This window comes from Drosophila bipectinata, chromosome 3R (assembly GCF_030179905.1).
Source record: "Drosophila bipectinata strain 14024-0381.07 chromosome 3R, DbipHiC1v2, whole genome shotgun sequence".
Taxonomy (NCBI): domain Eukaryota; kingdom Metazoa; phylum Arthropoda; class Insecta; order Diptera; family Drosophilidae; genus Drosophila; species Drosophila bipectinata.
Window position 1 is genome coordinate 20,028,540 of NC_091739.1, and position 17,857 is coordinate 20,046,396.

Here is a 17,857-nt window from a genome sequence, read left to right on the forward strand (position 1 = left end):
TTTCCCAATTCTCATCCGATTCTCAAACGGGGTACCTTAAACGATTTCTAGATCGATTCATCACCAAACTGCATCAAAATCGTGAGACAAAAAAAAAATTTTAAAATTTTCTAACGCGCGATTCTAAATATCTCGAAATTTTCTAACCGATTGCGGTGATGCGGAAAAAGGTGTTATGCTAATGTCCATATTATTGCTTTTAGCAGGGAAGTTTTGTACTCACCTTATAATCTCCAAACTTATCTCCGATCTCCAAACAAAACTATTTAATAACAAATAAAGTTATAAAGTAAATAATATGTAATAACATATAAAATATGCATGCAAAATGTTAGTGAGGAACTATCTCTTACTTTAATAAAACCCATGACAATTTTGTTATTTATTTGTATATATATTTTCATTAAATAATTTAACATCGCTTTATTTTCACGCAAAGAACGATTCGGGTTTAGTTTGTATTTGTTTTCTTTGGTTTTTAATAATTATGAGATAATTATTATTGTAATTTCATTCATCAAATAATAGTAATTAAATGTTACTGTTCCTCAATTACACAATCACACATTTTGTATAATTGCATTTTATATATTATATTTTATCCATTAGCCCTATTTCTGGCTGCATTATGTCTCTATAAACGTTACACTTGCTTGTTTCTTGTTGTGGCAGTGGTAAATCAGAGTATTATCCCTTCTAATCTTCCCGAAATATTAGACCGTGTCAGTTGGTTGAGTTTGTTGTTATACTCGTTCGGCTCGCCGCTGCGTATATATCAGTATATATATATATATGTATGTACATATACGATCCTATATTATGTTATTTTATGGGCTTTGTTCAAATTTATATTGTGAGAGTGTAGACTAAACAAATATTGCATTTTAGTAAAGCAAATTTATAGATTCACTTTAGTTTAATTATTATTCGGTTTCTTCCTTTAATGGTGGGCTTAGAAAGTGACTTCAAATTTGTAAAATACAATCGGGAGTAATTTTGTGATAGTTTTGGGTATTTGTTGGTTTTCTCTACATGAAAACTCGTATCTCGCATTGACACGATTTGAACTATTTGTTAGACTTTTGCTCATAGCATTGAATATTAAACTTGCATATTAATTAAGTAGCAAATTGCTGGTGGTAATATGTTGTATTATTTCCGCTAATATTTCACTATTACTTTAAGATTTTATATAGTTCTTGGTAGAGTTCAATGACGCGCTAAAAGGTTGACAACTGAAAAATTCGAACTGATTGCAAAGTAAAGAAAGGGAAACTCTGAGACTGTTCATGACTGGGGATTCTCGAAATATACATAGTATGTTCTGACGCCACTGTATGGAAATAAATGTCAACTCTGTCTGCAAATGTGATCCTCTCTACAGTATCTTTTTGTTCTCGTATCTTCTTGTTTTATTACGTTTTCAGTCTTTTTCAACAAATTGATTGCTTGGATTTTGTAAGTTTGTTCTCTGGATTGTTCTTGTTATTGTTGTGACAAGAGCTAAAGTATTAACTAAAACGCGATTGCCTAACGTTTGATGGAGCATGCTCATGATGTTTTTTCCCTTAATTCTTAAGTGGGTTTCCCCTTGTGATTTGGTTTTGTATATTGTTAAGACTACTATAACTCGCTAAAGCCCTGAGCATTTGGTCTCCATTTACTTGTTAAGTGTAACAAAAGAAATATTGGATCGAAAAGACCGTTTATAACAAAATCCCCAAGCGTCAAGGGTTCTCAAAGTAGGAATTTACAGGGTAGCAGAGTGCTGGGTTTATCAAGAACAAAAATATAGTTTAGGCACATTCAATACATATATGTATAGACTTAGACACTCTCCAACTAAACCAAGCATAAAAAACAAAATTGCGGTCCACAGAACCCCTCGCGATTTCGAAACTCCTAGAAACTGATAAGGAAAAGAAGCATTTTCCGAAACTATCATTGACTCATACATATTCCAGTAACGGATCGCCCTAAATTCTTAAAAGGAAACGCATTCCAAAGGATTTGTCAGAGATTTTCGCGGCTAGTTCGAGCCTCTCGTTCCTGCTATATGAGTCAGTTTGTTTCGAATGCATATCATTTTCTGTTGGTTTTAAGTTACGTTCGCTAATATTAATAAGTGTTTCGATATTGTGCAATACATTTCGGTAAAATAGTTCCATTCGCCTTCGCCGCCCTACTGCTAACTAACTAGCATAGCATTAGCGTCGTAACCCACCGTTTGGATTTCGTTTCGTTTCGTTTCTTATTTTTTTGTGACAATAATCGTATTTCATAGGTTTTCTCTAAATTAAATGCATATACAATTTTTAGTACGTGGTTGCATGCCAATCGAGTTAGTTTAGTTTAATTAACTATGTATGATATTATTGGTTAGTTGCTGCTTGCCGCTATTACTTGGGCTGTTTACATACGTTTCCTATATGTGAATACTTTTGTATAACAATTTACCTTCTGCTGCGGTTTAAATGTACGATATGACACAGTGATATATATTCCATAGTGTATGCTTACAATTTCTAAGTACAAGGACAAATACATATCGAACAGGATCGGTCGGGCCTCGAACCACGCCCGGTAGAAGCAGTTACAAGCGGCTAGAGCCTCGTCTCTGCACTGTCTCTCCTTCACCTTCCTTCCTTCACTCCCCCACCACCAACTGACCACCATCCACTCTGATTCCCAGTCACCACATGCACCTGCTGCATCAACGTCTTAGGCCTAAGCTAACTACGACTAAGAAGCCACAACAATTCGCAAATGAGTCGAAGTCCACGACGTACTCCATTACTAGTATAGAATATGTATCGAATTTGTTACCTTCGGGTCGTTGAACGATTAAAGCTTTTGGGGGAGAACAAATCAAGTAATTGGTTTGGGAAGTGTTACAGATTATTTATATATATTTATGTACTTTTAAAAGAAGGCGATAGCTGTAGTAACATTGACGTTTCATTGGTGTAAGTACGACATTTAAATCCTAAAATCAATAACCAGGTTGGGCAGCTAAGGCGGTTCCTAGACCTCTACAAATGAACACTCTGTTGCTCGCTATCTCCCACATGTTGATGCTGACACTCTAAATATTAAAAACTCTACTCTCTCTATATGCAATAATTAACAATTCACTATATAAAAATCAATTGCCCCAACACTCTGTTGTGTTTCATAAATCTTTGGTTTCGAGATTCATGCTCAACGCTCTTGATTCCTATCAAACGAATACGACAATAGTTAACCGATAAATTTGCTATTTAAAATCTCAACGCTTCTGGAAATCTCAATCTATATTAAAATCAAATAAGGCGCGATCTTGGCTATGTTTCTATGTGTGTATGTCATAATTGATGCCGAGTTTTAATCTGAGCTTTAACTTTCACTTGGAACCTTAATTATCGTCTAGTGTGGTTCTTGTCAAGGAAGTACGTGTTTGAAGACGAATGATTATGCTTAGTGGATACGAATAGCTGCGGTATCTGCATCTCCAATAGCGTGTATGACCTGTATCTGGGGCTAAGTGGAGTTACTCGTTCAGCGCTTTTATTTTATTTATTACAATGCTCACCGGCAAACTTTAAATAAAATGTAGCTTTCAGGTCGTTACATGCCAAGCTTGCCTATCTTTAGAAACTAGATTGACCCGACTGCTGGATGCTCTCTAGCTAACTGTGTCGGTACGAATTCGTGTCGGGTATTTACAGTACCATAGCATTTGTTAACAGGGTTATCCAATATGATGATTAGAGATATACATATATGTTGTGTACGTCATACGATTGGGATTAAGAACAGTTGCACGAACACTAGTGATTTATGTCAAGAAGCTTTGCAAACAAATTGCTTAAATGTATCTTAGTCGCAAAGCGTCGTTTATGTATATAGTTTTAAATATTTCTAGTACTTTATATATGTTATAAATTTTTAATCGGTTTTTGTCTTTGTTGTTTGTATAATTATGTTTAAATGCCTATAAATATTATACTGTACTGTTTGTATATTAGTGTGTATATCAGACTTTGTTTCATACAAAAACTAAGCACATCGATTCGTCATTAAATTCATGTTTTTGTATGTAGCGTGTATGCATCTGCGTTGCCTCCGACTTCAGTCAGAGCGTATAGCGAGACTGATCATATATTGTTGTAGGGTGTATATAGGCATGGATGTGTCTAGGAGGCGTAGAGAAACACTTTAGGCCAATACATTGCTCAAAAGGACGTCCAATATCTAGTTAGCATACACGTACATAGCGTTATAGATTTGAGATTTGGTCAGGATGAAACACAGACGTAGCACAGGCTAGAAGGGTCTGTTTTGTGGAACAGTGGTTCTTTCTATGTACATCATTCCACTTGAGGATGGAGAGTTGCAAAATATGTCATCAGCATAGCATTACTTTTAGGGCATTTAAGTAAATGTATAGAAATTGTAGGTTGTGTTCTTTGAAAAAAATAAATGCGCGTTCAACCTTCTGGTATAGTTTTTAGGTTATTCATACTTTCGTAATTTTATTTTTTATTTACTTTATGCAATTTGTTTTTCGATTGTGTTCGATTCAAGTATCATTTATTATGTATGCTTAGTTCATTGAAAAATACTGTTCGTAAATATTGTTGAATTCGGATTAAAATAAGCTGGCCGCAAAGCTTCAATGGGGTTTGGAAAGTATTCTTTCAGTATTTCGCATATGTTCTGCCATGGGGGTGGTTTCCTCTATAAAGGGAACTAGGATATCATTCCTTTCGTAGTATCTAGTAGCTTGTCGATTATTAAGAACGGCTGTGATAAACATATATTCGATTATTCGCTTTACTTTCGCGTATTGTAAATTTGTAAACTGTAAATACTCGAAAAGACCGCGTTCAGCATTGAATGACATTTTACTCCGATTACTTTCCCTCACACACCTACCCTACCTCATCGAAATTTATGTTCTTTATTTACAAATGCTATTGGTGAAATTAACCTGCATTCTGTCTCCTCTGCTAGCCGAACACTTGCACCTCAAAGGGGAGCAGATGTTTGGAGTTCTTTTATTTTATCGATAATCAATAAGATTGGTTTTTAACGACGCACATAGGTGCAGTTGCCTTTCCTTCTGATGCCCCCAACCACCCAGAGCCTTCTGACTCGCTTTGGCTCACTTTATGTCGTCGTACTCGTCACTTCCGTTCTTCGAATCCCCAGACGAAGAGCCGAGGGACGACAATCCAGGAGCTCTCTGGTGGGCACTAGCTACGCCTATCTTGTCCCCCGCTATCTTCTCCTTGCCGTTGCTGCTGCCGGAGCCCGGCTTCTCGTCAAAGGCGTCCAGAAACGGATTAGTCGCCGCATACTGCGCCCGGTAGGTTCCCAGCGTGTGGTAGTTATTACCCCCGTTGGCAAAGGGACGGGTGCTACTGCTGTTGGAACTGCTAGTATAAAAGTCGTAGCTGTTGGTGGAACCCGTCATGGAGCTTACGCCACTGCTGCTAGCTGTGCCTGCTCCACTAGAACCCGCACTTCCTCCCCCTGAGTGGTACGAGGAGCTACTGGCCGAGCTCCCGAACAGAGCTGCCCCCGTGGAAACTCCATTCTTGGGAAGAGTTCCATATAGATGCATGGCATTGTGGTTCCCGTTGCCTTTGGTGGTGGAGCTGGAGTGGTTTCCGTTCCCTAAGCCGCTGCTCCCGAAGAGCGTGCTTCCGTAACTTTTAGGCTCGGAGCCAGTCCCAGAGGACGTCCCTATTCCCGACTTACTACTACTGCTTACTCCGCTCCTAATGTCGTTTGCGGCGCCTCCAATGTAGGTCTTGGTCTCCGTCTCCGATGAAGAGGATGAGGCAAGGCTGTCGAATAGTCTCCTTCCCGTGGATACCAAGGATGAAGAGGTGCTGGTGGAGTTTGTGGTGTTCTTGCTATCCTTTGCACTGGACAGTCGTGAGGGGGAGGACATCTTTTGGCTCGAGTCCGTCGTGCTGGAGTTTGTAGTGTACTTGCTGATCGCTCCGGTGGTGACTCCCGGCTTGCTAGATGGACCACTGGAAGTGGGTGTAACCAGCTGGTAGGTGCCCTTTGGCAGTCCATCGCCACCTCCTGGCGGAGACGGCGAGTCTGGAGACTTGATCGGAGTAAATTGCACCCGCGGTTCCCGCTTCAGATACTTGGACATCAGCTGACTGGTGGTCATAGCCTGCGATTGGGCCAGCAGGGCGTTCGTGGAGGCTGAGGACTTGTAGGACACTAAGTCATCCGAGTCATCAGAGGAGGTTGTCGGAGCCGATGTGGCCGTGGACCCCGCACTAAGCACAGTTGCCTGGGAGGAGCTGGAGCTCGAAGTGGCACTTGACTTGTTCCTCATAGCCTTGTAGTCCTCGGCAGCGGAGAGGCCACTGCCGCCAGACTTGCTTGGTGTGTAGCTGTTGCTCCCGTAGTTGCTCTTTTTGGCGTCCAGACTGGAGTACTTGGAGCTGTATGCGCCTAGTTCTGGGGCCTGCGTCTTGTGCGTTTCATAAAATTCTAGGTTCGACTTATGGGAGGACATTGGCCCTCCGTTTTCCTTACTGCCCAAACCTGAGGTGGTATCCGATTTGGTGGTGGGCGTTATGATGTCCACAGGCGCGTCCTTCTGCAGCGGAGGCTTCTTCTGCACGATGGAGTAAGGGCTGGCCGGCTGGTCGATGATCTTGACTTGCTTGACGGAGACGGGCGAGGCGCCGCGTTTGATGGTATCCGTGCCTGCAAGGGATCACATGAGCATTGCTTTCAAATGAGCTGCGGTGCGTACTTACTTTTTCCCGATCCCGATCCGGAGCCCGATCCTGTCGAGGCCGAACTACTGCCGGGGGAGGGTGTGCCGGGAAGTGGCAGTGGCGATGGGTCGGGAATTGCTGAGCCCACTGAGGCCCCCAATTGATAGGGCTGCAAGTGATTAGTCGAAAGACAAGAGAAGAAAAGAAAGGGCAGGTAAACCCCGCACCAGACGGTCAAATTTTAATCTTCTATGGATTTGAGGTTCTTAGCTGGATTAGGGTTGGGGCGCAATACGTGCTAAGTGTTAGTTCGTGGGTGCAAAGAATTTAAAATTTTGAATCGGGCTAGTTTGCTGTGTTAGTGGGTGTTTCGGGTGTGTCGGCGGGGAAGTGAGATAACATGTAAGTACGACGAACACATTTAGTTATCATAGACAAAGGACAAAATCACTGCGTGCGGGTGCATTTCTCGTACTGGGGAACGGCCAATTCGTAAACCAATCAGATGTTGTGTCGGATTTGGGGTTGGGGATATGGACTCTGGAATTGTGAAGGCGATGGTGAACAGTGACGATCAAGGCATGCAAAGTGAAGACAATAAACTACAATGGAGCTACCACCGAATTCTTTAGGTTGTCCGAGTTCAAATACAATTGTTACAGGCTATTTTTATAGTTTACTGGCTTTTGTCAGGAATGATAAAAGACTCTCAATAGTGAATGAACCTTTATACATGTATCTACGGATGTACAACAGTAAAGCCTTCAGTGGCACCCATTGAAATTACTTAAGGAGAGTGCGGGGGTCTTAAACAGGGATATACATATGTGCAACATAAACTGAAGGTATAGCCCTTTCATGAACGTACAAACGGCAACCTTTGGGGTATCAATGAGTTTTAACTAAATGCCAAGGGGCGATAGCTCCTAGCGGTTTGAATGGATCTGTGGTTGTGGGCTCTTTTCAAAAACTAGCCACTGTGGGACCAGTAAAAAGCTAATTTTAGGGGGTTTCAAGCTCTGGGGGCTAATGTAGTGATGATTTTTACAATGGCAGTACGCGAGTGAAATAAAGCATGTACATGTTCGTGTGTTCTCTCTTGGCATGTATGAATAACTATTGGATTTGGATACGAGGAGTACATGTGGAACAAGGAGTCGATACGAGAATGTATATTTATTTGTTACCAGTAGTGGGCCAATCATGCTTTACACGCCTTTCAACATAAATCACATCGCTTCAATTATCATCATTACCATCATCATATATCACACCGATACGTTAAAGTATACTATATAGTACGTTTTATAGTTTTATAGGTGTATACATAGTTCACACAATTACAAAGAATCAGCAAATTAGGATTACTTTACTGCAAAATTGGTCATATTTCATACAGTTTTTCTTGAAAAAGCGCAAATCAAATCGACAACAAATAATGTTTGGAAGATTCCATTAATAGTTTCGTTTTGTGAATGTATGTTTCTATACATATTTCGTCATCTTCTCTTTTGCAAAACGGTCAACAGGAAAAGTTTAAAGACAAATATGTTTAGGTGTTTGTTCGTGTTGTTTGGCATGTGTATCCCTCTTTCCCTACATATTAAAACTTGGATAAGCTATATCTTAAAAATTAACTAAAGGTAATAACTTTGATATTGCCTTCGTGTTAAGTATTAGAAACTTGGATCACTAATTCGTTCCCCGGGAGAAGAACCAATAAGAAACCACTCATCGTACTCTGACAATAAATGCCCTAGAAATATATGGGTATATCCGAAAAAGGGTAACTTCTTGAAAAGAACTCAACTAAAGAATAATCTCTTTCCGCAGTTCAGACAATTTGGAATATAAGTACGCGTGCCTTGTGTTACTATAGAACTTCTTATGTGCTTCTTTAGATAGGTTTCTTGTTGCAAAGGACTTCGTTTCATAAAATGTTATCTTTTACTGAGCTCTGCCTCTGTTCTGATGGGGTATGTTGGTTATGTTGTATCGTGTGCTTGGTGGTGTCCCACTGTGTTTGTTTACCTGTTGCACCGCTTGTTGCAAGGCTCGATGCGATTGAGCTAACTGACCCACTACTGATTGATACAGATGACTGTTGGCTGTGGCTGAGAGCTGAGGATGGCCTTGGGAGAGTATGTTGGTTACCGAAGTGGACGAGCGCAGTAGGTTGCCCGCCGCCATGAGCTGCGCCTGCTGCTGCAGAAGGAGTGCCTGTCTGTCCGCTGGCAACGCACTGACTTTGCTTCCACGCTGCCCTGTTGACTCGCCGCGCCGACCTGTCTACATAGGACTCTGTATTAATCAATATTAATGTGGATGCGAGTTGGATGGAGGATGTATCGTAGTGGAGTTATGAGTGGTGAGTTATGGGGTATGTGTTATCGCCCAAAAAAAAACTAAAACTCACTCCCAAGCAAGAGTGAAACCCTACACACTTATGATCCATTTAATGCCGCGTTTCATTAAATGGACGAGATCGAAAGTAATGAATCACTGGGTTAAAAATTATGCATTTTCCATGGAAAATTTTACTCTTCAAGGAACATAGCAACGTCAAAGATAAAAATAAAAAGTCAAAGTTATGAAATAAGTTGGGCAACCGCATTGTGTCTGTGGGATTGTGTTTCTATGCGCTGCTGCGTCTGTGCTCGCTTAACTTTTAATGGTGAGACGAACCAGGCATTGTGCCGCGCTTCAGGCTTTAAAGGAGGTCGAACGGGTGGAGAGAATTATTGACTTGGAACAGCTGCTGATGCTGCGATGCATCCAAAGCAGAAACGAAATGATGGAGTAAAGAACTCTTGCAAGTGTGTAAAGAACTACACTTCGGTTGTGGGTGTCGGTACTCTGTGTCTGGCTAGTGTCTGAGTGTGTGTCTGGTCTTCCAGGGTGTATTAGGTCGGTTCGATTTGGGTTCTGGACACTGGGAGTACGTTACCTGAAGCAACGCCAGCCATATTGCTCATGCTGCCGGCGGTGGCCATGCCGGACAGCATCGCCCCTGTAGCGCCGGCCATGTGCTGCGCCAGCTGCTGATGCTGCGCCTGCGGCTGCGGCCAGATCTGGAGAAGATACTTCAGCACCGCGATCGGCTGGGCGTGATCAATGTCAGCGCCCGGTTGCGCACTCGCCGAATGCAGCATCAGCGGGGGGCCCATCACTGTGGCGAGCGCCTGGGCGGACATCTTGTTCCGCTCCGAGTTCGACACCACCAGCGACAAGTGGTCAAGCAGGAACACCAGCGTTGCCTATTGAGAGAAGTCACGAATCAGAAAACCTTATAGAGTAACCAGAATAATCCTTTCAAACGTACCCGGTTCGCCCGCGGCAGACAGTCGAGGATGCTGAGCATAAGTTTCGCATTGCCCTCTGGGTCATCTGGCAGGCACACAGCTGAGATTCGAAAATAAATTAGTTTTAAGAGTAAAACGCTATTTAAGAAAATAGTAGTCACCCAAAGCATCCACCGTCATTTGGAAAAGACATCGTGTGAACAGTGGCTCTGGAAGCTCCCTGAGGTAGTCCTTGAGCACCCCGGTGATGACATTGATGTCAGGAACATGCTCCGGGCTCAATTCCACTGCGCGGCTGTTGCGCTCGAAGGCCTCGCGCAGCAGTCGCTTCTTAGTGGCGGATCCGCACAATCTATACAGCCCGATTATGTCTAGGCCCCGACGTTCCACCTCCTCGACGCAGCGCCGCAGAACAATGGGCACTGGTGCACAGCCGGGCGCACCCTTAGACTCTCGATTGACAACCGACTCCAGGTCGGCTCCGAAGAGAGTCGGGTAACCGGCTCGTAAGCTGGGCAGTCCGCGACGCTTGTAGAGGGCAAGGGGATCCGTGTGGCGCATTCGGATGTAGATGGTGCCCCTGGGCTCCACCTTGAGGGCCAGTTGATGCAAGGGAGACTGCCTCAGGATGGCGGACAGCGAGATGGCGCCGCGGTAGCACAGTTTGTGCCTGTGCTGCGGGTCCCACGAGTAAACCAGCACGTCCAGCTGCTTGTTGCCCACCAAGTCCAGCTCGAAGGACTCGTCCCAGTCGAACTGGAGGTCACCAGAGCGCACTACTGTGCGAGCTTTGTGCACGCGATCGCACTCGATTACGCAGTAGAGATCTCGGGTTTGTCCCGGCGGGGCGGCTCCGGCCGGACCTACTCCTTCTGGAGCGGTTCTCAAGCCGCGACCAGCCAGAAGGTGAATCCATAGCATGCCGGAGACACCTCCCATGTCTACGATGGGCTTGTCCAGCTTGTACTTTGCAAACTCCGCCGGGTTGATGTCGATCTGGCGATGGGGACGCGGCAGTGTAGCACTTGGCGTTGGCGCAGGACTTTGGTGGCCTCCAGTGCTCATTATGCTGCCACTAGGACTGGCCGGTCCAGCGGAGAGCTCCAGCAGCTGCCGCATGCGGCGGATGCTGGGCGAGCGGATTGAACCTGCGCCGCCGATATGCTGCGAGGACATAGATCTTACTGGCAGCGCCGAGATTGGGCGGGTAAGGCCCATGTTGCGGTCCAAAGTGCCGGTGCCGAGGATGTGGTTCCTGCTCGAGTAGATGCTTTCCGTCTGAAAGAGTGAGTATGTTCGATTACTGCTGCACTGCTAAGGTAATTAAGACCATTGCACCGCAATCCTACTTACATTTCTCAGCACATCGTGGATGTTTTCGGCACTGCACGAGAACCTCTGGGCTCTTGGCTGGGCAAACATGTCTCGCGTCATCCGCATCTGCTCCGCAATGGCTGAGCTGCTCGGCGCCCTCCTCAGCCAGGCGCGGTACTCGTCCGCCGTGAATATTGACGGGCTGGCAGTGATTCTTTGGCGCAGATCCCTTCCCCGCCGCGCGTCGAACTCCGGTGCCGAAGTGTTGCCATCGTTTTCGTCCACAAGACGATCGCCGATTCGCGATCGCATTCCCTGCAGCCGGACACCGGGTCGCTCGCGGGGCAGCGAGTTGAATTTGTTAAGGTGATCCGCTGCCAGCATGGCTGCGGCGGCGGCTGCTCCTCCTCCGGCACCCCCCGATCCTCTTGGCATGCTTGCGATGGCGGGGCGGTTGTAGTAGTAGTAGCTCGGTCGCGGACCAATCGTAGCCTCTGTGTCACTGGAGTAGTCCAGATTCGGCCTAGAGCGGCGAGTCAGAGACTGGGCTCCTGCAGCCGGGGGACCGTACTTGGAGACACCGGCACTTCGCTGCTGATCGTAGCGGCCATATCGGCCCAATGTACCACCTACGCCCACTGGTAATGGAGCTCCTCCTGCCGTTCCTGGCTTTAAGCTGGAACGGAGCAATGAGTGGCGGCCCAGGGAGTTCGAGTAGTCTGCATATTCGACGCGGGGGAGGTGCTGATCCGAGCCCGATCGAGGAAACCTGGCGTGCTGTTGGGCCAGACCCACGTTGCCGGTGCCGGTGGACATCCGGCGGGAGGGCCCAACTGGTGGACCACCGGGTGCTCCCGGGTAAAAGGCGTGCACCTTCTCCGCTAAACTCTCCAGAGTTCCAGCATTTTGGTAGTAGGCATGCGATGGCGCAAAGGCGTGTCCTTTTGTGGGCTGCTCCGTAATCACGGATGATGGAGGGGGTGGTGGCTTGTAGCCCCAGTTCGGAGGCTCTCCCATTGGCCCTCCTCCGCCGCCACCTCGCGTATTGTAGTACATGTCCAGCTGCTCCGACTGCGGACTGTAGTTGTTCAGACCCAGACCCAGGCGGGACCGGGACTCCGTCATCTCGCGACCGTCACCTGAAACAAACGCAGAGAGAGGCATCCGGTTAGCATGACGAACATGGCGTCAATTTCAAACTACCTGTACGTCTATCACGTGATGATCGCGGCCTCGGCATCCGATCCGTCTCGTCCAGGTCCTCGTCGCGCAGATCCCGTTTGATTACCACCACCGGTGGGGGCTTCTGCTCCGGCCTGGAAAGCGTTGGAGGTCCCGGAGAGCCGGTGCCTCGGTTGCCGCGCCTCTGCCGAATGGCCAACACCAGCCGGCGTGGAATTGACATGATGATAACGACATCGTCTAACGACATGTGGGTGACGTCCACCAGGTTGACCGCCAAGATTTCATCACCCACCTAGAGTACCCGCAGGAGAGTAATCATTAGCGGGGCATTACTTAAACAGAAAATAAAGGAAGTCTTACCCTCAAGCAGCCGCTGTTGTAAACGGCAGACTCTAACGCTATCCTGGAGATGAACACGCCATCGGTGCGATCGGCTCCGTTGCCTTCACGGATGTACAGACCCAGGGTCTGGCCGGGGCGCTTCACGATTTCCACCAGTTGAACCGTGTGCCGCCCATCGGCCTTGTTCATCAGTTTGTGGGCTGCGTCCACCGCCGGCTTGCTGCCCATGCACCGGGGCTCCAGGATGCGCACTATCATCTCTCCGCGCCGCTCCACCGCTTCCAGGGCCGCCGCCGTGTTCGGGTCGTGGTCATTCTCGACGGCCTCTATCTGGCGAAAGATCTCCGAGCTGATGCCGCTGACCTTGCGGAAGTCGCCCTGCAACAGCACTGGATCCTTGGCGCCCACTGCGTTTGATAGACTGCCGCTATGGCCGCGGTGGTTGCCGTGGTGCTGCTGGTTGGCATGGTTTCCATGGTGCTGCTGATGCTGCTGGTTCCCATGGTGCGGCTGTTGGTTGCCCAGCGAGGATAGCTGATTGGCTGGCAGCGGGCCGGGCGGTGCTCTACCCGGACTGGCAGTGACATCAGGAACTGATCTTCCATTCTCCTGAAAGAATAATAAAGAATTCGTGAATAATCTTCCATTTTACGATTCTACTTCAATTTGCATCAATTCCCCTCTCCGGAGTTGCATGGGAGAACTATACGGGCCACACCGAAGGCTCTATCTTGGCCAATATTCACCCGATCCTACAGCGGAATAGCTTAAAAGGTTTGTGGTTCGATTCTTCATCAATCTGCATCAAAATCTAGCAACAAAATATTTTTTAGATTTTTTGTCCATTTTTTGGGGTGCCCCCTCCGGAATCGCATGAAAGGGACTATAGGGGCCACCCCGAAGGCTCTATCTTGGCCAAAAGTCACCCGATTCTACAGCGGAATAGCTTAAATGATTCCTAGATCGATTCTCCATCAATCTGCATCAAAATCTAGCAACAAAATATTTTTTAGATTTTTTGTCCATTTTTTGGGGTGCTCCCTCCGGAATCGCATGAAATGGACTACAGGGGCCACGCCGAAGGCTCTATCTTGGCCGATATTCACCCGATTCTACATTGGAATATCTTAAAAGGTTTGTGGATCGATTCTCCATTAACCTGCATCAAAATCTAGCAACAAAATATTTTTTAGATTTTTTGTCCATTTTTTGGGGTGCCCCCTCCGGAATCGCATGAAAGGGACTATAGGGGCCACGCGGAAGGCTCTATCTTGGCCGATATTCACCCGATTCTACAGCGGAATAGCTTTAATGATTCCTAGATCGATTCTCCATCAATCTGCATCAAAATCCAGCAACAAAATATTTTTTAGATATTTTTTCCATTTTTGGAATGTCTTCTCTGGAATCGCATGAAAGGGACTATAGGGGCCACCCCGAAAGCTCGATCTTGGCCAATATTCACCCGATTCCACAGCGGAATAGCTTAAAAGGTTTTTGGATCGATTCTCCATTAACCTGCATCAAAATCTAGCAACAAAATATTTTTTAGCTTTTTTGTCCATTTTTTGGGGTGCCCTCTCCGGAATCGCATGAAAGGGACTATAGGGGCCACGCAGAAGGCTCTATCTTGGCCAAGATACAATAGAAGCAAGATGCAATATAAGAAACGGCAAATCATGTCAAAATTATTCAAATTATATAATTTAATTGAATTTTGTTATCAAAGTTAGCTGTCAGTGTATTCGTTCTTCCAACACATGGCTGCCTGGTAGAGGCTATTATAATTAAGCTGTGCCCCAAAAGCTGGCAGTAATTATTTCGTCAGGGTCTGGGCTTGTTCCACTTTGTATTTTTTTCTTGGAGACTCACGCCAGCTGTAATTTCTGTCAGTACCACATACCGGCGCAGCGTCATGCGAACCTCCAGAGTCAGGACGCTGGCAGGACAAGAGGCCGGATACTGGGCGACTGTGCCCGGCACGTGACGTGCGGATCCGATGATGTCACAACGTCAGCATTTCCCTGCTCTTTCCAGCAGCGGACTACAATGTGCTACTTTGATTTTGGCAAGGGCTGGGGCGTCAAGAAATCGGTTGCAAGCTCAGTGCCCCGCAGGAAGCTTTTAATGGATTAATGTCGGGAGAAAGGGGTTGGGCCAGACGCCACTCCATCAGAATCCCGGCAAGGAGGCATCACAAAGTAGCCCTCGGGGCTGGGGCTGTGGAAAATTCTTTCAAAATTTCCAAGACTTCCACAAACACACAGATGGTGTGTGTTCGGGCTCCCTCTCTTGTATAATTTTGTCACACTCGCTAAAAGATGGAGGAGCCACGTCATTACGACTCGAGCATTTGCTACCCAATCATTTCCGGGTTCTAGGACTGCCATAATTATATGCCTGCATGTTTTGGAAATCTGGAGGGCCTCCCAATCAGCGAATCCAGAACGAAGCCTGAGCCAAGAGCCAGGGCCGTTGCCTGGAAACTGTTCCTAGATGTAGGGCACTAAACTTTTGGGGTATTTGGGTACAGCGGCTAGGCGCCCAGTCCTCTGAAAGTGCATGGCCAAATAAATATTTCATGCGAATTATGGCGAGGCATCATTAGCACACGAGCTCCGAGGCACAACAGAAGGCCATTTGTTGTTGTGTTTTCGGGGAACCGCCCCCTTGCGTGTGTGTGAGTGGCGAACGGGGCGTGGGCGGGGCTGAACAACTGTATTGAATATCAAAGAGGACTTGGCAGTCGTTGGCCCTCGCCCCGTTGTTGATTCTAACGAGTATTCCCTCACATTGAGTAGAGGAATACTATACCAAGAAAGGAAAGCCGTCGGGCAAGGCGCTGATGCAGACTTTCGGACACAGCTGAAATGCCCTCTGAAAGGGCATAACAAGCCAGTAAAACCAAACAATAAATCCAGATGGGTGCATCGCGTGCAGGCCTGCTTAGGCCGAAGTGCGCCCTGGCTCTAAATGGACACATGAAGTGGCAAAGCAACAGCCAACACGGCGAGAGCTCCCCGTCCAAGCTGTCAGCGTGAAATTTATGCACCCACATGTCCTGCCGTTCTATCCGGCCACTGCCCGCCTTGCGCCACTCAGTCTAAGCTCTGTGTAATCATTTTTTCCAGGACCTGCCACACTGACATTGTCACATGAAAGTTTAAAAATTATATGCCAACAGTTGGGCAGTAGGCAGTAGGACATTCCCCCCTTCAACTCAAATAGTTTCAAGACATAACTACTATTGTGAAGAAAGGAGCTGTCATAAGCGAGTGTCGCAGGCGCCTTTCTTTCAGACACCACGAATCCATATGTAGGTACTGTGCGTCGCCCACTTAATTAAGAAGTGTATATTAAGTTAACCGGCGTCCAGTAAACTCCAGTGGACGATTAGGAATCGGGAAAATGGCAAGGCAAGTCGCCCACTAAAGGCGCTTAGCCTTAGACTGAGACCGAGGAAGTAAGAAGGTAAACGCCAAGTGTGACTCACAGGCCGGGTGCAGACTAAGTCCCCGGGTTCGGGGGGCCCATTTCGACTTCATTATGCTCGCCTAACTGCTGAGTGAGCAGGGAGTCTATAGAAGTCCACCCCCAGCCCACTGTTAGGGGTCTATAAAGACCCCACCCCGCCGGCGGCTACTAATTGAGAATCAGCTCACACGTTGGGGATGGACTTTAAGAAGCTTTTTACATTTTTGGATTATTCCCAACTCTGCGGAAGGGGAGGAAGTGGCCGCAGAGGGCAAAAGCCATGGGAGGAAGTTGCGTGACAACACAAATCAATAAAATCATTTTAGTGCCTTTACAGCCAAATAAAGTATAAACACCCGGTAACGGAAATTGACTAAAATTGTAATTATGTCGGAACAAGCGCCATTACTGCCAGCAGTTAGAGGCCCGAGGGCTGATTTCCTCATACACTGTACTAAACTAGGCCCACTGAACTGCAGCCTAGTTGGTCTAGTCTCAAAATAGTGTCCTAGCCATTCCGATTAGCTCACCTAGTTGGTATTTGGGGCACTTTTTCTCAGTGAATCTACGCAGAAGCGAGGCGCACTAACTTGAAGTAACCTTTGCAGTGGAAAGTGCGTCATTGGCCTGACTCGGCCCGTTTAATAATTGACTAGCCATAATTGTAATGACTAGCCCCAGTGCCCGAGCTTTCCCTTCTTAGCCCGCTAGTTCTCTAGTCCAGTCTGTCAGTGGGACAATACCCGTACCCAGTCCTCCCCTGCCGGTTGATTGATTGTCCGACGGATTGATTGATTGTCGGAGCGTGTGATTTAGCAGGATGTTGGTTTGGGTCTGGGCCTCAGTCGATCTTCTTTGTTTTCCAAAGATTCCACAGACTCAGATAGGCCAAACAAAAACGAGAATAATTGCTTGGCTTTGTTGCTATTTGATTTCGGGGAATTGATTTGGCTCGGCCATGGCCGTGTAATTAATAATGCTAAGCATAGTGGCCAGTCATGTTATTTGTCTAATGGTGCTCGAACTGATTAAATTACTCACCCCGGCGAGGCCAACGCTCTGGGGGAGTCAACTTAAATGGTCGCATCGGGCCCTCACTGAAAATTTAAGCTTATACTATCGATTGTGCCGGCGCAGGAATTCCTGGGAATTGTTTTTGGAAAACCCTCCGCAAATGAAGAGTCCCCTAGTAGCCACCCCACATAGCCTGTATAATTATATTTTGACAATAATGGGTTCCTGGATGGGGTCGGTGATATTCCCTGTGCGGTTTCCTCCACGCCAGTTACACGTCACTCTGTTTTTCCGGCTAGGACTCACCGAGTTCACTGACAACCATTTCACTGAAAGCCATGCGAGAATTGCCGCCATTCCCTGCTCACGGCCACAACCACGTTAATAACAATTGTCTGAAGCAGCTGCTCCGAAGCCAAAATATTTGTCACCACTACCCGAGGTCGTGGGCCACCTACCTTGGCTCATTTCGGCGCAAAAAGCTACAGT

General features: G+C 46.5%; 1 protein-coding gene across 11 annotated transcripts in view; it reads right to left on the reverse strand.

Moving 5' to 3' along the window:
• Positions 1 to 1,388: 1,388 nt before the first annotated feature.
• RhoGAP100F (Rho GTPase activating protein at 100F) overlaps positions 1,389 to 17,857 on the reverse strand; it is a 30,889-nt gene continuing 14,420 nt past the window's right edge. For 2 of the 11 annotated variants that reach the window (XM_017245027.3, XM_017245062.3), the window contains exons 3-11: positions 12,899 to 13,489; positions 12,563 to 12,830; positions 11,393 to 12,492; positions 10,201 to 11,317; positions 10,060 to 10,139; positions 9,685 to 9,994; positions 8,769 to 9,022; positions 6,777 to 6,906; positions 1,389 to 6,723 (exon numbers count right to left, since the gene is read on the reverse strand). In XM_017245027.3, the coding sequence (XP_017100516.2) occupies positions 5,147 to 6,723; positions 6,777 to 6,906; positions 8,769 to 9,022; positions 9,685 to 9,994; positions 10,060 to 10,139; positions 10,201 to 11,317; positions 11,393 to 12,492; positions 12,563 to 12,830; positions 12,899 to 13,489 (5,427 nt within the window). In that variant the 3' untranslated portion in view covers positions 1,389 to 5,146. Of the gene's footprint in view, positions 6,724 to 6,776; positions 6,907 to 8,768; positions 9,039 to 9,684; positions 9,995 to 10,059; positions 10,140 to 10,200; positions 11,318 to 11,392; positions 12,493 to 12,553; positions 12,831 to 12,898; positions 13,490 to 17,857 lie in introns of all 11 variants that reach the window. The other 9 variants (XM_043211610.2, XM_017245053.3, XM_017245010.3 and 6 more) reach the window with 7 other exon arrangements.